The sequence below is a fragment of the Erpetoichthys calabaricus genome, chromosome 8 (assembly GCF_900747795.2).
Source record: "Erpetoichthys calabaricus chromosome 8, fErpCal1.3, whole genome shotgun sequence".
Lineage (NCBI taxonomy): Eukaryota > Metazoa > Chordata > Cladistia > Polypteriformes > Polypteridae > Erpetoichthys > Erpetoichthys calabaricus.
The window spans coordinates 142,274,526-142,296,999 of NC_041401.2; the positions used below are offsets into that span (position 1 = coordinate 142,274,526).

At 38.3% G+C, this 22,474-nt stretch overlaps 1 protein-coding gene across 1 annotated transcript in view; it reads left to right on the forward strand.

Moving 5' to 3' along the window:
* The window catches only part of pcnt (pericentrin), a 245,819-nt gene that overhangs the window by 53,152 nt on the left and 170,193 nt on the right, over positions 1–22,474 (forward strand). The window contains 5 exon segments of the mRNA XM_051931264.1: positions 4,965–5,112; positions 18,462–18,598; positions 18,732–18,843; positions 20,730–20,976; positions 22,239–22,317. Of these exon segments, the coding sequence (XP_051787224.1) occupies positions 4,965–5,112; positions 18,462–18,598; positions 18,732–18,843; positions 20,730–20,976; positions 22,239–22,317 (723 nt within the window).

Sequence of the window (22,474 nt, forward strand, 5' to 3'; positions counted from 1 at the left end):
CTGGTGGAGCCAATCCCAGCCAACACAGGGCACAAGGCAGGAACCAATCCCGGGCAGGGTGCCAACCCACCGCAGGACACACACACAAACACACCCACACACCAAGCACACACTAGGGCCAATTTAGAATCGCCAATCCACCTAACCTGCATGTCTTTGAACTGTGGGAGGAAACCGGAGCGCCCGGAGGAAACACATGCAGACACGGGGAGAACATGCAAACTCCACGCAGGGAGGACCCGGGAAGTGAACCCAGGTCCCCAGATCTCCCAACTGCGAGGCAGCAGCGCTACCCACTGCGCCACCGTGCCGGCCACATATATATACGTATAAATATATACATATCTACATATATATACACATACAGTATATATATATATATATATATATATATATATATATATATATATATATATATATATATATATATATATATATTCACATGTTCACGGCATTCGTAGTCTGAATCACAATCTGATTGTATGGGTGGTTACCTACCAGGTAACGCTTATGGTTGGCCAGCAAGTCAGCTAACATCCGCCACGGTGCCTTCAGTTGTGAGAAGCAGATCATAGAACGGTTGAAAATAGTTTACTGTCAAATAATGCAAAGAGTACGCGACACGTGTTTCACCCTAATTCTTGGCTCATCAGGCGTACACACTCACGGCATATAGCCAAATTCCTGCGCTTTGCAGCGGTGAAGTATTGCTTTTAAATTTTAATTAAGAAGAAAAGAAAACCTTTTTAAATTGAGGGAAAATATACCAATAACAATTTGTTAAGGATGTGTTTTTTTGTGAAGCTGCCTTTACACAGCCTGTCCGCTGTTTTATAAACGATCGCCATATAAGGCCATCCTTTCTCCTTGCTTAGCGGTTCTGTATTGTTTTATTGTTCGTTTATTACGATTGTTATTGTGTAGGTATTTGAGACTCACTTTTCTGTTCAGGTACCCATTTCCTTTATGTAATCCGCGGATTCTCCGCTATTTTTTGTTCATTTATTACGATTATAGTTATTTATTGATTCCCTTCTTTAGCTGACTGCCTGCTCATATAAGGCGCTCTGCTGTTTTTTTGTGAAGCAGTCTTTACACAGCTTCTCCGCTGTTTTATAAACGAACGCCATATAAGGCCATCCTTTTTCCTTGCTTCGCCAAGGAAGCAGCCTTTTTATTTAATCCACGGGTTCTCCGCTGTTTTATTGTTCATTTATTACGATTGTTATAGTTCTCTTTGTATACCACGTTGTCATTTCAGCACTCCAGTTGTAATATGACCAAGTCATGCAAGGTTACTGTTGAGAATGCAACGTATAGTTGTACAGGAGAAAAGCAATCTTGCCAAACTTAATTTAAACTTATGGTTTACACTGTGCTTTGTTTCCGCCTTAGCTGCACTTATGAATATGCTTGAACGCGTCACTTGCTTGCTTCTTATTGTTTCGCTGCCTTCTCAATTGTGTAATGAATGTTTTCTTCAGTGCTCTTTGTGGCTCTTCCTTGTTTTCTACGTACTGCGTTCACAGTCAGTTCACGTGATTACGTGGGAGGCGTGATGACGCGATACGCAAGTCCGCCTCCCACGGCCCAGCGAGCTGCAGTCCATTACAGTATATGGACAAAAAAGAGGTTCCAGTTATGACCGTTACGCTTTGAATTTCGAAATGAAACCTGCTTAACTTTTGTAAGTAAGCTGTAAGGAATGAGCCTGCCAAATTTCAGCCTTCCACCTACACGGGAAGTTGGAGAATTAGTGATGAGTCAGTCAGTAAGTCAGTGAGGGCTTTGCCTTTTATTAGTATAGACTAGCAAAATACCCGCGCTTCGCAGCGGAGAAGTAGTGTGTTAAAGAGGTTATGTAACCATATATATACATAAACATAGGGCTTTGCCTTTAACATAGAAATCAATATAAACAACATTAACATCATTATCATATGAGAATATGAAGTAATATATAAGAAGCACATTGCATATAAATATAAATTATTAAACAGTAAAATCTTCTTCTATAATACGCTACTGTGGCTATTCGTTTGTCTGTCCAGGATTTTAAATCACCTGTAGCTCGCAAACCGTTTCACCTATTGACTTGAAATTTGGTACGCATATACTACGTCACGTCTACTATTCGCTTTCGGGGTGATGATTTTATTACTCTTTTTATTTTATTGTAGAATCAACTCACAGCTGCGCGCACCAGTGCGGCCGTGGCGGATGCGTACGGGTGCCGTTTTCATTCCCTGCCACCTTCGCTAATCATTCTTGAGGCAGATTGAAGACTTAAGTGCCAGCTTAACTGAAAAATTAAAGAAAACATACTAAGTTATCGCAACACAAAAACTAACTTAATCAGTTTTAACGGGAAAAGATGCCGACGAAAGAAGAGAAGCAGTGGGACGCTAGGGTGAAGAGCTGCTCATTAAGCAGCAAGCGCATCAACCTCTGAGCAAACGAATGGTAAACGTACAGAGAAAGAGGATAAATAACATGAATGCTCATGTCCAGTGTATTCACTCCACGTTATTGTGCAGTGCGCTGTTACTGGTATTTTGATAAAAGAATTTGAACAACATATATATAAGAAGCGTATAAATTATTAAACAGTAAAACATTAACATTTAAGAAGTAAAGATACATTGAGTACTACTGCAGTGCTTTCGGGTATAGTACATTTTTGTTTGCCCATTACATGCATAAATGTATACATTTTTTGGTGTACCTACCCGAGAACACGCGACATGACCTGGCAGTTAAAAGTTTCTCGTTTCAGCAATTTTAACTCTGTTACAAAGTCATCCAAAGTCTCGTTTATACCTCGTGTCTTCTCATTAAACTTGTATCTCGCGAATATGGTATTGCAAACGGCAGCGGGAGCGTTTCTATAAACTCAATTTAAACTTACGGTTTACACCGTGCTTTGAAGATGCATAGTACGCGACATGTTTCGCCGTAATTGTGGGCTCATCAGGCATACACACTCACTGCACTCCCTTACGGGAATTGAACCTCGGACGTCAGCGCTAGAGGCGAAGCCCCTAACGTTGTGCCACGGCGTGTGGTTCGTTCATTTGACAGCATGTAGATCGGGGTAATTACATTGCAGGCTTTTGTAGTCTGATTCACAATCTGATTGTATGGGTGGTTACCTACCAGGTAACGCTTGTGGTTGGTCAGCAAGTCGGCTAACTTCTGCCACGGTGCCCTCTTTCAGTTGCGAGAAGCAGATCATAGAATGGTTGAAACAGTTTAATATATATAGCAAAATCCCCGCGCTTTGCAGGGGCGAATATGGTATTGCAAACGGCAGCAGGAGCGTTTCTATAAACTTAATTTAAAGTTACGGTTTATACCGTGCTTTGTTTCATATTTTTTTCCTATCTTATCAATTGTGTAATGTGTTTTTTGAACAGGTTTGATTCATTGAAGTGATCACTCCTGCTGCGTTCAGTCACTTGACGTGAGCCGCTCTCTTGTGTGATGTTGCGATGTCCATGGGTTTATTTAATGTCAGCTAAGACCCGGCAGTTAAAAGTTTCTCGCTACAGAAATTTTAACTCTGTTACAAAGTGATCCAAACTCTCGTTTATACCTCGTGTCTTCTCATTAAACTTGTATCTCACGAATATGGTATTGCAAACAGCAGCGGGAGCGTTTCTATAAACTTAATTTAAACTTACGGTTTACACCGTGCTTTTTTTATACCTCGTGTCTTATGAAGATGCTTGTATGCGTCACTCACTCGCTTCTTATTGTTTCGCTGCCTTGTCAATTGTGTAATGAATGTTTTCTTCAGCGCTCTTTGGGGCTCCTCCTTCTTTTCTATGTACTGAGTTCACAGTCAGTTCACGTGATTACGTGGGAGGCGTGATGACGCGACACGCAACTCCGTCTGCTACGGCCATCTTGCTGCCTTCCATTACAGTATATGGACAAAAAAGAGGTTCCAGTTATGACCATTACGCGTAGAATTTCGAAATGAAACCTGCCTAACTTTTGTAAGTAAGCTGTAAGGAATGAGCCTGCCAAATTTCAGCTTTCTACCTACACGAGAAGTTGGAGAATTAGTGATCAGTCAGTCATTCAGTCAGTCAGTCAGTCAGTCAGTGAGAGCTTTGCCTTTTATTAGTATAGATATATATATATATATATATATATATATATATATATGTTTATAATGTGTGTGTATATATATATATATAATGTGTGTATGTATATATGTGTGTGTGTGTGTGTATATATATATATATATATATATATATATGTCTTTAGAAAAAGTAAAGACAAGGATGAATGTTGCAGGCGGCTTGTGATCTAGCACTTATAGCTGTTCATGAGATGCTTTTCTAATGATCAGAAGGAAATGTCCGCACGTTGCCGGCGCCCTCTTTTGATGTCACTCTGTTCCCTTCTCCTGACATCTTCGTCCCTGCTTCTCTCTCAAAATCTAAATAATATATAGAGATTATAGGGCAAGAGTGTCAGACTCAAGGTTCTCAGGCCGAATCCAACCCTGGGACCTTTTTATTGCAGCCTGTGTTGTCAATATTCAAAGCTTGTTACATATGGCCTGCAATGGCCATTGAATTTCTCAACCACCTTTTAACATTCATTTCATATCTAGATGATATCCGTAATTGACATTTATGCTTCACATTCTAATGCCCCTCTGCAATGCCCAAGAAAAGAAGCTGATAGAAAAGACAGTCTCAAAGCAGATGTGAGGCGAGTGTATGATTGTGATGGTCAGAGAGGTACTTGTGTCTTGTTTATAAAGACAATTTTGCTGAAGTTGTTTGTGATATATTCTGGCCAGAATTAATTATATATAGTGTTATTTTAGGTCCTCAATAAAATTTGACTTTGACACTTCTGTTACAGAGCATATGTGAATTATCTTATTTGAACTATTATAATTAAAATGCTTACATGTATTTTTCTAATTATTTTGTTGAATACAGCTGCACGAACATGACTTAGAAACTGCCAAAACCAGCCTAGAAGAAATGAAGAAGATCTTGTCTGAAAAAGAGGTGCAAATTCAAGACTTGAAAAATCATGAAAGTACATTACTGAGTAGAATGAATGCCGAGAAGGAACAGGCAGAATGTAAGACATAAATACTTACTTAGTTGTACTAAGGTAAATAAAAAGCACATACAGTGCTATGTAAATGTTTGGGCACCCCTGATAAAAATCACTATCAATTTAGAATTTGCTAAGCTTTTGTGGCAGCAACTTCATTTTAACATTCAATCATATGAAAAAGTTTGGGAACTCCTCTTAATTCTTTGGATTTTTGTTTATCATTGGCTGAGCTTTCAAAGTAGCAGCTTCCTTTTAATATTTGACTTGCCTTATGGAAACAGTAGTATTTCAGCAGTGACATTAAGTTAATTGGATTAACGGGAAAATATTAACGGGAAAATATGCAATATGCATCATAACAAAATTAGACAGGTGCATAAATATGGGCACCCCAACAGAGATATTACATCAATACTTAGTTGAGCCTCCTTTTGAAAATATAACAGCCTCTAGACGCCTCCTATAGCCCTTGATGAGGTATTTTTGACCATTCTTCCATATGAAATCTCTCCAGTTCAGTTAAATTTCATGGTTGCCGAGCATGGACAGCCTGCTTCAAATCATCCCATAGATTTTCGATGATATTCAAGTCAGGGGACTGTGACGGCTATTCCAGAACATTGTACTTCTTCCTCTGCATGAATGCCTGTGTAGATTTCGAACTGTGTTTTGGGTCATTGTCTTATTGGAATATCCAACCCCTGCATAACTTCAACTTTGTGACTGATGCTTGAACATTATCCTGAAGAATTTGTTGATATTGGGTTGAATTCACCTGACCCTCTACTTTAACAAAGGCCCCAGTCCCTGAACTAGCCACACAGCCCCACAGCATGTTGGAACCTCCACCAAATTTGAGAGTAGGTAGCAGGTGTTTTTCTTGGAATGCGGTGTTCTTCTTACATCATGCAAAGTGCTTTTTGTTATGACCAAATAACTGAATTTTTGTCTCATCAGTCCAAAGCACTTTGTTCCAAAATGAATCTGGCTTGTCTAAATGAGCATTTGCATACAACAAGCGATTCTGTTTGTGGTTGAGTGCAGAAGGGACTTCTTTCTCATCACCCTGCCATTCACATGTTCTTTGTGCAAATTGTGCTGAATTGTAGAACGATGTACAGATACACCATCTGCAGAAAGATGTTCTTGCAGGTCTTTGGAGGTGATCTGTGGGTTGTCTGTAACCATTCTCACAATCCTGTGCATATGCTACTCCTGTATTTTTCTTGGGCTGCCAGACCTGGGTTTAACAGCAACTGTTGCCTGTGGCCTTCCATTTCTTGATTACATTCCTTACAGTTGAAACTGACAGTTTAAACCTCTGAGATAGGTGTTTGTAGCCTTCCCCTAAACCATGGTACTGAACAATCTTTGTTTTCTGGTCTTTTGAGAGTTGCTTTGAGGATCCCATGCTGTCACTCTTCAGAGGAGAGTCAAAGGGAAGCACAACTTGCAATTGACCACCTTAATTACCATTTCTCATGATTGGACACACCTGTCTATGAAGTTCAAGGCTTAACGAGCTAATCCAACCAATTTGGTGTTGCAAGTAATCGGTACTGAGCAGTTACATGCATTCAAATCAGCAAAATTACAAGGGCACCCAAATTTTTGCACAGTCAGTTTTTCACATTTGATTTAATTTCATACAACTAAATACTGCTTCACTAAAAATCTTAGTTCAGAAAACACCCAGTACTCAAATGTTCCTAGGAAATGAAAGACATACCACTGTTATCTTTTTTTTTTTTGTTGAAAGTAAATTATTTTGCAGGCTGAGGCGTCCCAAACTTTTTCATACCTAATGGAAACCTCAACATTTCAGTAGTGAAAGCTTTTTTATTGGGCCAACAGAACCAATTTAATGTGTATTTAAACAAAAATAGCCAGGTGCATAAATTTGGGTACCCCAAAGGAATAATCCTATCATTATTTAGTAGAGCCTCCTTTAGCTGAAATAACAGCCTGTAGACACCTCCTATAGTCACTGACAAGTCCCCGAATTCTGGCTGGTGGTATTTTGGACCATTCTTCCATACAAAATGCCTCCAGTTCAGTCAGGCTTGATGGCTTCCGAGCGTAGACAGCCTGCTTCAAATCAGTCCATACATTTTCAATGATGTTCACGTCTGAGGACTGGGGTGGCCATTCTAGAACATGGTACTTGTGCCTCTGCATTAATTCCTTGGTAGATTTTGAAGGGTGCTTTGGATCATTGTGGTGCTGAACCATCTAACCCTGGTGTAACTTCAACTTTGTGACTGACTCTTGAACATTCTTGTCAAGAATCTGCTGATACTGGGAGAAATTCATGCGACTCTCAACAAGGTTTCCAGTACCTGTTCTAGCCACATGGCTCCATAACATGATGGATCCTCCACCAAATTTTACAGTAGCCAGCAAGTTCTCCTGGAATGCTGCATGCTTTTTTGTCATGCATAGTGCCTCTGGTTGTGACCAAATAACTCCACCTTAGTCTCATCTGTCCACAGTATTTTTTTCCAAAATGTTTGTGGCTTGTCCAGATGCGCTTTTGCATATCTCATGTCACTCTTTTTGTGGTGAGTACTCAGGAAAGGCTTTTTGTGCATCACCCTTCCACCGAGCTGTTCCTGGTGCAAAGTACGCTGGACTGTGGAACGATGTGCAATGACACCATCAGCAGCCAGATGTTCTTGTAGGTCTCTGGAGGTGGCCTGTGGTTTGTCTGTGACCATTCTAACCAGCCTTCAGCTATGCCTTTCACATATTTTTCTTGACCTATCACATCTTTCCTTCACAATAATTGTTCCTGTGGCCTTCCATTTCCTAACTACATTTCTGACTGTGGAGACAGACAGTCCAAACCTTTGTGATAATTTCTTGTATCCTTCTCCTAATTCATAACAACAAATTATCTTAGTTTTTAGGCCAGTAGAGAGTTCTTTAGAGGTTCCCATGTTGTCACACCCTAAGAGAGAAGCAAGGACAAGCACAACTAGCAACTACATATGTTAAACTAGGGGGCTTAGCCCCTGCTTGCTTCGCTCACACACCCTCTAACCCAAACCCCCCATCCCCCGGGGCGCGCTACGCACCAGCCTCTTCGCATCTCTGCTGCTCATGTTGCGAAGGGGGTGGAGGGTGGGGTTGGGGGTGCTGAATGGGAGATGCGGTCGAATCAGCTGCTGGCTTGCTGCTGCCAAGCTGCATGTTCTGCTTGTCGCACTGCGCGTTGATCATTTAAAAGCCTGTACAGCAGCTGTCCTTTTGTCTCACTGCCTTGTCTCGTGGCATGTTAAAGTGTCTTCGAGAGAATTGCGTATCGTCTCCTTCCAAGATTTTTTTTTATAATAGATTGGTAACCTTTTCATGATTGGTTGCATCTGTCTTTGTAGTTTAAGGTCTAATAAGCTAATCAAAGCAATTTTGTGCTGCACCTGTCAGCATTAAATGATGACAGATCTTCAAATTAATGCAATTAAAAGGGTGCCCAAACTTTTGTACATCCTTTTTTTTTTTTTTTTTTTTTTTACATTTTATTTTAATTTTTCACTTAACTCAATAATACTGCACTGAGAATTTTTGGTCTGATAAACATCCCTTTGTCTACATTTTTCTAGTAAAAAAATGGCATGTTGCTGTGATCTTCTCTTATGAAGACAGAGCAAATTATCATGCAACCTCAGAGGGGTGCTCAAACATTTACATAGCACTGTATCTGTCTGTTTAATTTGAAACTGAGATGTTCCCAGTTTTGTTCATTTTCTTTGTCATTGAGCATCCTGCTAAGAGGCTGCATCCAGAAGGTTTAAACCAATTAAAGGTGTAGTCTTCTTTAAGTTGATATTTCATGCCATCTAATAAATGTATTAATAAAGATTAAAGTAATTTAGACCAAGGCCTGTATTTGTCAGTCATCTCAGAATTACTTCTAGAAATGTCACTCTAGGATAAGAGTTTGTCTTCCTCAGAGTAGGAGTTTTTATAATATGTCTTAGTCTCAGCTAACAGTTGGAGTTCAAATCTAAAAATGAATGACGCAGAGATTTTACAACACAACTTGCCCTAAATTGACGCTTGGGATGACGTTTTGTAGCTTTCTGATACTAACGCCGAGGCTTCACCACAATGATGATGATGATCATAGTAGTAACTAGGGGGCTCCGCCCCCTGCTTGCTTCGCTCGACAACCCCTGGTGTTGGGAATGACAAAGAGCATGATGTATGAATGAGATATAGAATAGTGTGACGGTGTAGATGATGCAAATAGAAAGCAAACAATAAAGTGTGTGGCACAGTGTAAAGGTTTATTTGAAAATTTCTTTATACACGCCGTTTAAGTGTAAAAGGTAATTCCAGCTCAGAACTTGTAAGGTCATTTAAGATGGTTATTGTTGTGATCAGAGTCAAGTTTGTCAGAGCTTAGAAAGAGTTGTGTCTCTCCAGGAAGTAATGGAATGACTTGGGTATTTATGTTTTCCACATTAATATTTTTTGGACATAATATAGTGCGTTGTGTTAAAAGGGGCATTTGGTCTAATGAGATTGCTGTTCCAAATCTCTCTGTAACTAAGTCGTCGCAGATAAAGGCTTGAGGAACTGTAATAATATGTGGCTGAAGTCCATCTGTATTGGTGAGTGTACCATCTCTCAGTTGTAATAAGCAATTGTTATGATCTGGTTCTGGACATCGTATCTTTTTTACTAACTGTATCTTTTGAAAGCAATGCCAATTGTCTGCGTATTTTAAGGTGCACTGAACAATAGCTGAGTGCATGGCATCTGGAAGAATAGCTAATCACTGTCTAAAATCTCCTCCTCATAAAAGTACCTTTCCTCCAAATCGAATATTATTATTCATAAACGTTTGTAGAAGTTTATGAATGGTGTTGAGTAAGTGACTTCATGCCATTGTACATTCATCAATAAACAACATTTTTTCAAGACGGATGTCACGTGCAGTGCCACCGTTAATGTTCATAGTGGATACCGATTTGTAGGATCTAATGTAGTTGATAAAGATTTCACTTTCAGGTACATCGTCAGTTATAAGCTTCTGTAGATATTCAGTATATGAATGTAAAGAAGGCAGTCTAATTTGACCCTTTTGACAACAACGTGTAAATGTATAACTTGTATTGCCAGTTGTTTCTTGAGGGAAGTGAAGTGAATGCCAATGATTGCAAATGACATTCATTAATCCGAATGAATTTTCCTGGTGTATGTTTTCCTTGTGCCGTTTGAGAGGCGCGTTGTTGCATGTGTAGTATTTGGGACGTGTTGTTTTGGAGCTGTAATCGATTTGCCTGTGCTGTGTGAGAAGCCCGTTGTAGCCTTCGCTGCCATTAACGTATGTCTGAGACGGGAGGTGTTTCGTTTTGAATCCGTGCCTGTTGTGATGCAGCACTTTGATTGATAGATTGCGTCATGTGGATCTAGGATGTAGATTTGTGCATATTTGCGTTGTTGATTTGTTTCAGGGTGCACTGTTCCAATGCGATGCAGTATTTGTGCACATATGCGAAAGCAGTATGGGCCATTGCCTTTTGGTGGCCTGATATTTACTCCGGTATATGCAAAAGCAAATGAACTATTGTAGGATCTAATGCAGTTCATAAAGTTTTTACTTTTAGGTACATCGTTAGTTAGAAGCTTTAGTTGAGCTTTGCGTTTTTGGAGTCGAGACATTTTTTCTTTTAGAAATATGGATAAGTAATAAGGAGTATTGCACTCACTGTTAATATGGAGCCTTTTCTGCGGTTGAACGGTTAATAGTGCCTCATTGTAATGAGATCCACCTATGCTGCATAGCCGTCTATTTTGTTGTTTCTTTCGTGTTCGTTCCTGTTATCATTTCCTTTCGTTTTGTACCCGTGACCGTGTATTCATGACTTGTTTCTTTCTCAGCATGCGAAATATGGATAAGTAATAAGGAGGATCGCAGTCACTGTTAATATGTTTCCTTTTCTGCAGTTGAACGGTTAATAGTGCTTTATTGTAAGGAGATCCACCAATGCTGACACCTATGCTGTCTAGTGTGAAGGTGTTGACGTTCACTTTAGAATATGTGGCTTTGGGTGTCACTTCTTATGGATGTGTGTGGGGGGGTGTTTGTGTGTGTGTGTGTGTGGGGGGGGGGGGGGGGTTGAGGATTGTTGTCGCGCGAGCGTCTTCTTTCTTTTTGTGTTCCTGTGTCTTGTTGAATCCCCCTCTTTGTGTGTGTCCCGTCCCTTGCTTGTAGGGTCTGTGGGGTGGTTTTGTGTTCTTTTTTTTGTGTTCCATGGGCTTGTTGAATCCCCCTCTTGGTGTGTGTCCCGTCCGGTGCCTGTAGGGGAGGGGGTGCCTTGCTGTTGTGCGCGAGCCTCTTTTTTTTTTTTTTTTTTTTGGGTCTAGTTTCGTGTGCAATGTGTTTCGTGCTTTGCTTGCGTTTGAATACTTTTTTATGTGCCTTTTCCTTTTTTCAGTGCTCTTTGCGCCTCATTTCTCCATTTTTCCTGTGTTCACTCCTTTTTTCTGTGGTCTTGTCCGCCTCTCGCGGCCCCTCATCCGCCTCTCTCACCCTCTTTTGTCCACCTTTCTCGGCTCCTCAGCCGACTCTCGCGGACTCTTTTTGCGCCTGCGCAGTACGTCTTTTTGCAGCTACGGCCCATTGCCGGATGTGCCTGCGTCCATCATCCGGTTTAGCATTCTCGGTTAGTAATATGGATAATAATCGAAGAAGAAGGAAAACATAAGGTAGAATATTGCACTAAGCGCCACATATATTTTGCCTCTTTGTAGCATCATGAATAATACTGTAATGAACACCAAGATAGAAAGACAGACACACACAGCACCAAATAAAAGGAAAGCCCAATAACGGTACATTTATTTAATAATGCCTTATACCCTACCCTTGCTGATATAGGCTCCTGCTTCTTCTCAACCATGTTCAGGATGAAGCAGGTGTAGAAAATGGATGGATGGTTGATCAGCCTTACTTTCAGATTAATCACCTTTTTGCTGTTATGCCAATAGAAGACACACAGTAACAGTTTCACTGTAACTAACCACAGCTTTTGCGCTGCTTCTGAAGTCATGTTCACTCTTCAGTGTCCCGATTGTCTTCCTCTGTATTGTTAACCCCCCTGCTTTATTTTCTACGAGGCTGTATTCATCTCGTTCTCAGAGAGTCTGTGTCTTATTTCCCCCATCCACCTCCCCACTGAAAACACCCTTAACCCCCGTTATCTACATATGCTGGCTGTTAAAGTACAGTTTGTATCCTTGACAATCTGTCTGCTAATACTGCGATATCACTTGTGATTTACGTACCATTTATGTTCTCATCCACTTTTGGGGTAATGATTTTTATGTGCTTGCCGATTTGCATAAATTGAGCTTGCTTTAACATTAAAATGACCTCACATGGAGTGCTAAGTGAATGTATCAATCTTCGTTATTACCTCACACGTTGTAAGAGCATTTAAAGTTTGGTGCAAACTTCGAGAAATGATCGGTAATGACATATTAAAATCATCAATATTGCAAAACTGCATTTTGCATGTAACATTACACTTTCAATTTGGTTGGTAGCACTTGGCCATGTAGATAGTGCGGTCATGTAATGTATATAATTTGTGACAGATATTATTCCATGTCTGTCAAATCGATATCCTTTTATGAGTTCATTGTTATTCAGTGACTCCAACACATACAATCTTTTCTGGTATGTGCCTGCCAATCTCTGCCTGAATGGCATCCTCTAGAAGCTTCTATTGAGTTAGGACAGCTCACAAGCTCTCCTAAATTCTGGTTAAGTTAGGAGTAGTTTCCCAACTTAGCAAAATATATAAAATTACTTTATGCCTGCTCCTATCCAAACCTAACATCAGTGTCAGTCTGAGAATTTTGAGCCAGTTAGGACTGTTTTTCTACTCTAGAGACGCTTGATAAATACAGGCCCAGATAAATAAATGGTTTATCATTTACTTTAAAGTTTGTTTTAAATATAAGCATTATTTTGTATCTTTTAATGTCTGTTTTTTCATAATTTTTGACATATTTTTAAAAATACAATTGAGATATCACAGGTCTTAACTTTTTAAATCTAAACAGTTGTGTTAGCAATAATTAAAATGTATTTACACATATGCTGTTGGCTTTACACATATTAAAAATATATCTGTTCATTATATTTAGTGTGTATATATATATATATATATATATATATATATATACAGTGGTGTGAAAAACTATTTGCCCCCTTCCTGATTTCTTACTCTTTTGCATGTTTGTCACACAAAATGTTTCTGATCATCAAACACATTTAACCATTAGTCAAATATAACACAAGTAAACACAAAATGCAGTTTTTAAATGATGGTGTTTATTATTTAGGGAGAAAAAAAATCCAAACCTACATGGCCCTGTGTGAAAAAGTAATTGCCCCCTTGTTAAAAAATAACCTAACTGTGGTGTATCACACCTGAGTTCAATTTCCGTAGCCACCCCCAGGCCTGATTACTGCCACACCTGTTTCAATCATGAAATCACTTAAATAGGAGCTGCCTGACACAGAGAAGTAGACCAAAAGCACCTCAAAAGCTAGACATCGTGCCAAGATCCAAAGAAATTCAGGAACAAATGAGAACAGAAGTAATTGAGATCTATCAGTCTGGTAAAGGTTTTAAAGCCATTTCTAAAGCTTTGGGACTCCAGCGAACCACAGTGAGAGCCATTATCCACAAATGGCAAAAAACATGGAACAGTGGTGAACCTTCCCAGGAGTGGCCGACCGACCAAAATTACCCCAAGAGCGCAGAGACGACTCATCCGAGAGGTCACAAAAGACCCCAGGACAACGTCTAAAGAACTGCAGGCCTCACTTGCCTCAATTAAGGTCAGTGTTCATGACTCCACCATAAGAAAGAGACTGGGCAAAAACGGCCTGCATGGCAGATTTCCAAGACGCAAACCACTGTTAAGCAAAAAGAACATTAGGGCTCGTCTAAATTTTGCTAAGAAACATCTCAATGATTGCCAAGACTTTTGGGAAAATACCTTGTGGACTGATGAGTCAAAAGTTGAACTTTTTGGAAGGCAAATGTCCCGTTACATCTGGCGTAAAAGGAACACAGCATTTCAGAAAAAGAACATCATACCAACAGTAAAATATGGTGGTGGTAGTGTGATGGTCTGGGGTTGTTTTGCTGCTTCAGGACATGGAAGGCTTGCTGTGATAGATGGAACCATGAATTCTACTGTCTACCAAAAAATCTTGAAGGAGAATGTCCGGCCATCTGTTCGTCAACTCAAGCTGAAGCGATCTTGGGTGCTGCAACAGGACAATGACCCAAAACACACCAGCAAATCCACCTCTGAATGGCTGAAGAAAAACAAAATGAAGACTTTGGAGTGGCCTAGTCAAAGTCCTGACCTGAATCCAATTGAAATGCTATGGCATGACCTTAAAAAGGCGGTTCATGCTAGAAAACCCTCAAATAAAGCTGAATTACAACAATTTTGCAAAGATGAGTGGGCCAAAATTCCTCCAGAGCGCTGTAAAAGACTCATTGCAAGTTATCGCAAACGCTTGATTGCAGTTATTGCTGCTAAGGGTGGCCCAACCAGTTATTAGGTTCAGGGGGCAATTACTTTTTCACACAGGGCCATGTAGGTTTGGATTTTTTTTTCTCCCTAAATAATAAAAACCACCATTTACAAACTGCATTTGTGTTTACTTGTGTTATATTTGACTAATGGTTAAATGTGTTTGATGATCAGAAACATTTTGTGTGACAAACATGCAAAAGAATAAGAAATCAGGAAGGGGGCAAATAGTTTTTCACACCACTGTATATATATATATATATATATATATATATATATATATATATATATATATATAATTTGCAGTTGGAGATCCACAAAGGGAGAAAAAATGAATCACGTATCATAAAATAGTTTTATTCCTGAGCTTTCAACCCCTATCAGGGGTCTTCATCAGAGGATAATGCTTAGACTTACAAGAATCAAAGGCAATATATAGCAACACAGTCACCTCCACCCACCCCCCCCAATACTGAATAAGTCAGTATAATCAAGGGGGGGGGGGGTTGTATAGTTTAATTAATGTATATATGTCCTTCTTAAGTTGGCATATGCTGGGTTTATGTCCAAGTGTCTGTTGATGGCGTTTTCATCTGATAGCCAAGACTCGGCCAACTCTCTGGCGCTTTTTGTACTGGCCTTAAATTTTACTTTTACGTTGTCCCAGTTGAATGTGTGTCCTGTCGATTTAGTATGTGCATATATCAAAGATAGTTCGTCCTTTCTTCTGACGGCGTTGCGATGTTCCTGTACACGTGTTGAGATTTTTTTTTTTTGACGTTTGTCCTATGTATACAGCTGAGCAAGAATTGCATGTAATACTATAAACTGCGTTTCGTGTTTCGGCTGTCGATTTCTTGTTTTTAGCATTAAACAGGACCATGCGCAGATTGTTGGTGGGTTTATGTGCTATTCTGATGCCCCACTTGGTCAGGGTGCATGCCGTGCCTTCTGACACATTATGGTGGTACGGGAGTGAATGCCAGGTGGGGTGGGGGTTCTGATTTACGTCGATTGTATGCTGATTCCTTTGGCGTCTGCTGTGTAGACAGATTATTCCGTCAACAGCGCGGAGTCGGCATTACAGCGCTTGAATGACGTATCCATCGCCGAGGACGAGATCATGGTCTCGTTTGATGTTATATCGCTATACACCATGATCCCGATCCAACTGGCCACAGAAACATTATTAATGAAACTGGATAGTGACCCCACCATAGAGACAAGAACCAAACTGTCCATCAAAGACATAATGCACCTAATATCACTTTGCCAAAAAATGCACTTTCATTTCAATGGCAAGTATTACACACAGAAAGAAGGCATGCCGATGGGATCACCGTTATCTGGACTCCTAGCTGAACTGGTAATGCAACGATTTGAAAACATAGCTTTATCCCAGATTACACCCAAAATTTGGATACGCTATGTAGACGACACATTCGTCATATTAAGAAAGAACCAGCTGAATGAGTTCTTCAATCATATTAACACAATATTCCCTGCAATCCAGTTCACAATGGAAAAAGAAAACAATCGACACATCAACTTCCTGGACATTTACATCAAAAGAAATAGTGACGCCACCCTGACCACAAGTGTTTACTGCAAACAATGCTACACAGACAAGATCCTACACTACGCCAGCAACCACCCGGTATCTCATAAACGGAGCTGCGTGAAAACCCTATTTAAACGAGTCCACACGCATTGTAATACCAAGGAAACAAAAATTAATGAGAGACGCTATCTGTTTCAACTTTTCACCTCGAACGGATACTCAAAATCATTCATTAATCGGAGTCTACACAGCAGACGCCAAAGGAATCAGCATACAATCGACGTAAATCAGAACCCCCACCCCACCTGGCATTCACTCCCGTACCACCATAATGTGTCAGAAGGCACGGCATGCACCCTGACCAAGTGGGGCATCAGAATAGCACATAAACCCACCAACAATCTGCGCATGGTCCTGTTTAATGCTAAAAACAAGAAATCGACAGCCGAAACATGAAACGCAGTTTATAGTATTCCATGCAATTCTTGCTCAGCTGTATACATAGGACAAACGTCAAAAAAAATCTCAACACGTGTACAGGAACATCGCAACGCCGTCAGAAGAAAGGACGCACTATCTTTGATATATGCACATACTAAATCGACAGGACACACATTCAACTGGGACAACGTAAAAGTAAAATTTAAGGCCAGTACAAAAAGCGCCAGAGAGTTGGCCGAGTCTTGGCTATCAGATGAAAACGCCATCAACAGACACTTGGACATAAACCCAGCATATGCCAACTTAAGAAGGACATATACACATTAATTAAACTATACAACCCCCCCCCTTGATTATACTGACTTAGTCACCTCCACCCACCCCCCCAATGCCCCCCCCCATACTGAATGTGTTGCTATATATTGCCTTTGATTCTTGTAAGTCTAAGCATTATCCTCTGATGAAGACCCCGATAGGGGTTGAAAGCTCAGGAATAAAACTATTTTATGATACGTGATTCATTTTTTCTCCCTTTGTGGATCTCCAACTGCAAATATGCAAACCGTATCACAGACCTTCTCTTCCATATATATATATAATATACATACAGTGTATATATATATATATATATATATATATATATATATACAATATAAATAATATAATACACACACACACATATACAGCGCCATCCACAATTATTGGCACCCCTGGTTAAGATGTGTTCTTAGGCTTTTAATAAATTCTTTTTTTTTTTTCCAAAAAATATATGCTCACAACACAAAACAGAGAAAAACCCAACCTTTACTTGAAGTACATTTATTCATTGGGGAATAAAATCCCACGCTAAGAAATATATTTTTTACATGAAATTATATACACACACAACTCATTAAAACTTTTAGAACACCTCAGGTTTCTTTAATTTTAATCAATTGAAATTCAATAAATGACCTAAAATGGTGAAAAGGTGACCAGTAAACTGTCAGACATTTACATTTAAAGTTTAGGTTAGCAAAAACTGAAAGAAAAGGAAATTTTAGAATATTACAAATGGTCCTACCTTAGGGGACAACTAATACGTTATAACCTACAAATGTTCTGCAGTTATTAAAGTAAATTATGCCTTGCAAGTTGAAGCAAATAGTTTGCACAGGTGTTCCAACTTCTGTCGATTACTTTAAAACCCTCTGTCTATCAAGCTGTTGTGCTGTGAGGCATCTATCACGCAATCTGGTGACCCTCAGAAACTTGTCTTGTGATTGGGTTGTGACTTTGTCTGCCAGATCTCTTCCTATCAGGTTTCAATCATTTTCCAGTTGCATTTGGATTGTGTAGGACATAGTACACACTGACACTTACTTTCATTGCTGCAGAACACCTGTAGGTTGCAACCTTAGTTATTCCCATTTGTAATATTACTAAATTTCTTTTTTTTTCCCAGTTTTTTGCTAAACTAGATTTTCACCATTTTAATTCATTCATTGCATTTCAACTGATTAAATTTGAAGAAAAAGTGGAAAAAATGGGGTGTATCTGTGTGTCCATCTGGGGCTTTGTCTCTCTTACATGCATGGGATTTGTGAAAGCAGTGGTAATGTGAGTGATGTGTCATCTGTTGGAATGAAAAATGTAATGCATTTTACTATATGCTTTACAAGATACTGTACATTTCAATAGATGGTGTACTGGAAATGTTAATGCAGAATATGCTAAGCTGTACATTGATTACTTAAGTTTCAACTTGTTTTAGATATATAACACAGCTAGTTGTTTACGTGTTTACTTTTATTAGCCATTCATGAAGACTTGGTGGAAAAGCATACCATGGCCATTACAGATCTTGAAGACAGCTTACGCCAGAAGTATGTAGAGCAGCTTCAAATATTAGAAACAAAACATCGGGATGCAGAAGCTGAACAGAAGAAGCAGGTAAGATGTAACCGTTATTGACTTGGTTAAATTGGTATTCTGAACATATTTTGTCTCACTGTGATGCACTGTTACTTATGTGAAAAATTTAACATACTTAACATTTATATTTTTTCATTTTGTGTATTTTCAGAATGAAGCATTGCAAAGGATGTATGATGATCTTAAAACTCATTCTGACCAAGAAATTAAACATCTCTGGTCCCAACTGGAGAACACTAGAACAAGCAGACAAGAACTTGGTGGTATGTTTATAGATTAGAAACACATTTGTCAACTTGATTTCTAACAGTATTCTGAACGGGTGTAAAGGAATTCTTTATCCAGCCCGTCCTCACACTTTTAACATAGGTAAAGTATTAAAATATAGTAAGCCAAGCAGTTTTAGTTATTAAGTCAAAGAATACTTTTATATGTAACAAAACTCCTAGATCACATACACTTGTATCTTATGTCATAGATGTTTTTATAAACTGCATTTTGGTTTTCTTACATTGATGAAATGCGTACCCCCTTTTGCATCCACTTCTTGAATACTAGCCCTGCTCACTATGCAAAGGTTACATGCTCTTCCTAAGTCTCTGAGTTTTCTTCAGGTACTTCCACATCCTAAAAAAATTCAGGTGTCTTGTGGCTGTTAAAATGTCCAGGGCTATTTTAAGCGTTGGCCTTTTCAGCTTCAAGTGGCCCTCAAATAGATTAAATGGTTGAGTAAACTGATCTTTTGGATGGTTTTATATTGTAACTTGAAGGTCTTTCCCAGTTACACCTGATAATTGTGTTTTGGGTCTTCTTTTCCTAAACAGATGCCTAAAATACACACATAACTAATTAGTGTGTAAACACACATACATTATGTAATAAGTAAAAGTACACTATATAAGTTGTGCACTTTGTTGCAGTGAAGTAGAGGAAGATTTAAACTACTGTGATACACACATGGCAGACAAAAGAAAATCCCTGTGGACCATTTTATTCCTAAACAACATACTATTAATATCTTAAACACATGTTAGTTGTTCATCAGATTCCTTCACAAGCATTTAAGCTATAAATAATGTTATCTTTCAATGCAAGAGTGTACGTTTTGTTTGGTAATGTGTGATGCAACAGAACCAAAGCAATACTTTCATCTTAAAAAATACTGTTTATTGCATGTGCTGTGATAAAGTGTCTTTTGTCTATGAAAAGTTAGTAATGCTGTTGAATTCAATAACCAAATTGAGGTAGAAATGTTTACATGCTTAAGCAGTTATTGAAGCTTAAGTGCCCGTAAAGCTTTAGGGAAACATTCTTATTTCTTTCTTTTGGTCTCTGTTGCAGCTAGATAATAACACAGTCCATAGGTTAAGTTATGGAAACATGTTCTGTGGCTTGAAATCTTGCAAAATGTGTTTGTGCATGGTTTTGATAGCTGCTAGCCTTATTTCGATCTAGTTCCTGAAGGCCTCCTTGGTCTTGATTTGAATACGTCTGTGATTCCACCAGACATGATTCGTTGTTGACAGAGATAAAATAATTTATACTGCTCATGGCATATTTTTAAGAATTGCCAGCTGTTAGATTATTTGCCAGTTAACCATGTAAGACGCATACAATAATTTTCCCACTTTTAGTGTAAGTCTAAGCATTTCACTTAAATCTTGCCAGTTCTCCAGTTGTAAACATATGTTAATGATTGTTCTTAGGCATTACTTATAAACTTTGAACAAAAGAATGGGCTGAATGAATGGATATAAATGCATGTCACATAGTTGCAGTTGATGTAAAGTAAAAAAGAGCCTTGTTACAGTACTTGTAATATGAGACTTTACATTTTATACAGTATTTTAATGCAAACACCTAGACTGCTAATTTTAGTAATAAATCCAGGCTATGCAGTTTTAGTTATATTAATGTTAAATAAATTTTACGTTAAATAACACTAAAAAAAAAAAACCAAAAAAAAAAATACTTTACCAGTTTTCCTCTCCTTTGTATATCAACCAAAGAACAAAGTGGGGAAAAAAAGAACAATTCCATGATGAAAAAATATAAAAGCGAGTTAACAAATAACTTTTTTGTTGTTTATTGTCATCTGACATGTTCTTGAAATGGGGTAGCGTTAATCTGAAGAATTTCTGTGTTATAGAGCTTAAAGAGCAACTATTGGCACGTGCATCTCACGTTGAAGATATTGAGCGATTAAAGCAGGAGTTAACACAGCAGAGACTTGATCTGAAGAGCCAACATGAAAGGGAGCTGGAGAATCTGAGAACCTATTTTGAGCAAAAGTTATATGAGACAGGAAACAGTTATAAAGAGGAAATTGCTCATCTTCATCATCGCCTATTGGAGAAAGTGACTACTAGCACTGCTTCAGATTCTGTAGATATCAGGTAAAAAAAGTGGAAGCGATTTTTTTTTTTTTTTGTTTAGAAATAAGTCCCAGTCTGTCTTTGTAGAATTGTGCACACTTTTACGTTGAAAATTTTATATTCAGATTATTACATACTTTTAATATCTTAAAAAGTTAAAATGGTTTTACATTTTTGCATACATAAAAGTTTAGTTGGATGGTATGCTTTTTTCAGTGAAACTATACAGAAAATAATTATGCTAAAGCATCTTTTATTTTTCTGTAACTGAGTAATTGCATACACTTCAATTTAAAGATTTAAAGAATCTGCATGTTAAAAGGAACTATTAAATAATTGTTCATTCTGTTGTCTAACATATAAAAGCCGACAAGCTCATAACTTTAGTATCACACAAAATACAGAAGTGGAACGGTATAATTTATTTGAGTGTCAGAATTGGCTAAATCATTCTAAGACATACTTTACCTGTCATTGTTTTATGCTGCAGTGTGCTTATTATTCACTGAAAGTTTATGTACCCCCTCATTTCCACTCATAATAACGAGTGCATTCACTCACCTCCCCATGTATTTCAAACACTAAATAAAACCCTGTTTTCTTTTTCTTTATCAAAAGTATTCTGTATCCTTTTTCTAGTGATTGTTTGTTTGTTCGTTTGAAAATTTGTGTAGGTCTCCATTCATATAACTCTTTATAATAGTACAACCTCTTCTCCAACACACCTCCACTCGTAATGATGGCCACCTTGGCATTTAGTTCTATTTATATATTAGGTGTGTACTCCTGCCAGTCAGCTAACTGCTTTCTGTTTTAAAATAATTAAAAATATAAAGAAAGTTTATTTTCAGATTTATTTTTCTTATAACGTCTATACATTGTTGCAACTTTTGATAAGAGTTTTAGGTTTTTATCATGTTCATTCTTAAAGAAATTGAAGGAATCATTGTAATTGTGGTGTTTTTGTTTGTCAAAGTGTTTATTCAAATATTATACTTTTATCTTTTAATTTTCCCTTGTATAAAAATTCCTTCATTTGTTTTCCAAGTGTTTTATTTTTGCATTCATAGAATCTAGAATTTTTTTTTTAGTTTTGTAATATACCATAGTCATAGAAAGAAAAGAAATTTGTGAATGACTGTTACTGTGGCATATCTGCATACAAGAATCAAATCTGATCTGATTCTATTCTGTTGATTAAAGTCAACTCTACATTGTTTTGCTGAAGCAGTAACTAAAAAGCAGTTGGCATTAAACTCATAATGAAAATTTTCTTTCTGTAGTTCTGCGGATGAAGATATTTTCAATACTGAACGATCAGATCTTCTTAGAGAAATGACAGAAAAACTGGAGCAAAACAAGGTAGCCTGTTTGATGAAGCTAGTGCATCTGAGGCAATATCTGTTTGACATTTACTTTTTTTCTGTTTTCTCCCTTATTGTTTATGTGGTGCAATCTTTATTTTAGTTCATTTGTTTTATGCAGTTGTTGTACAGTCTTTTGAACAATTTTGAAAGTA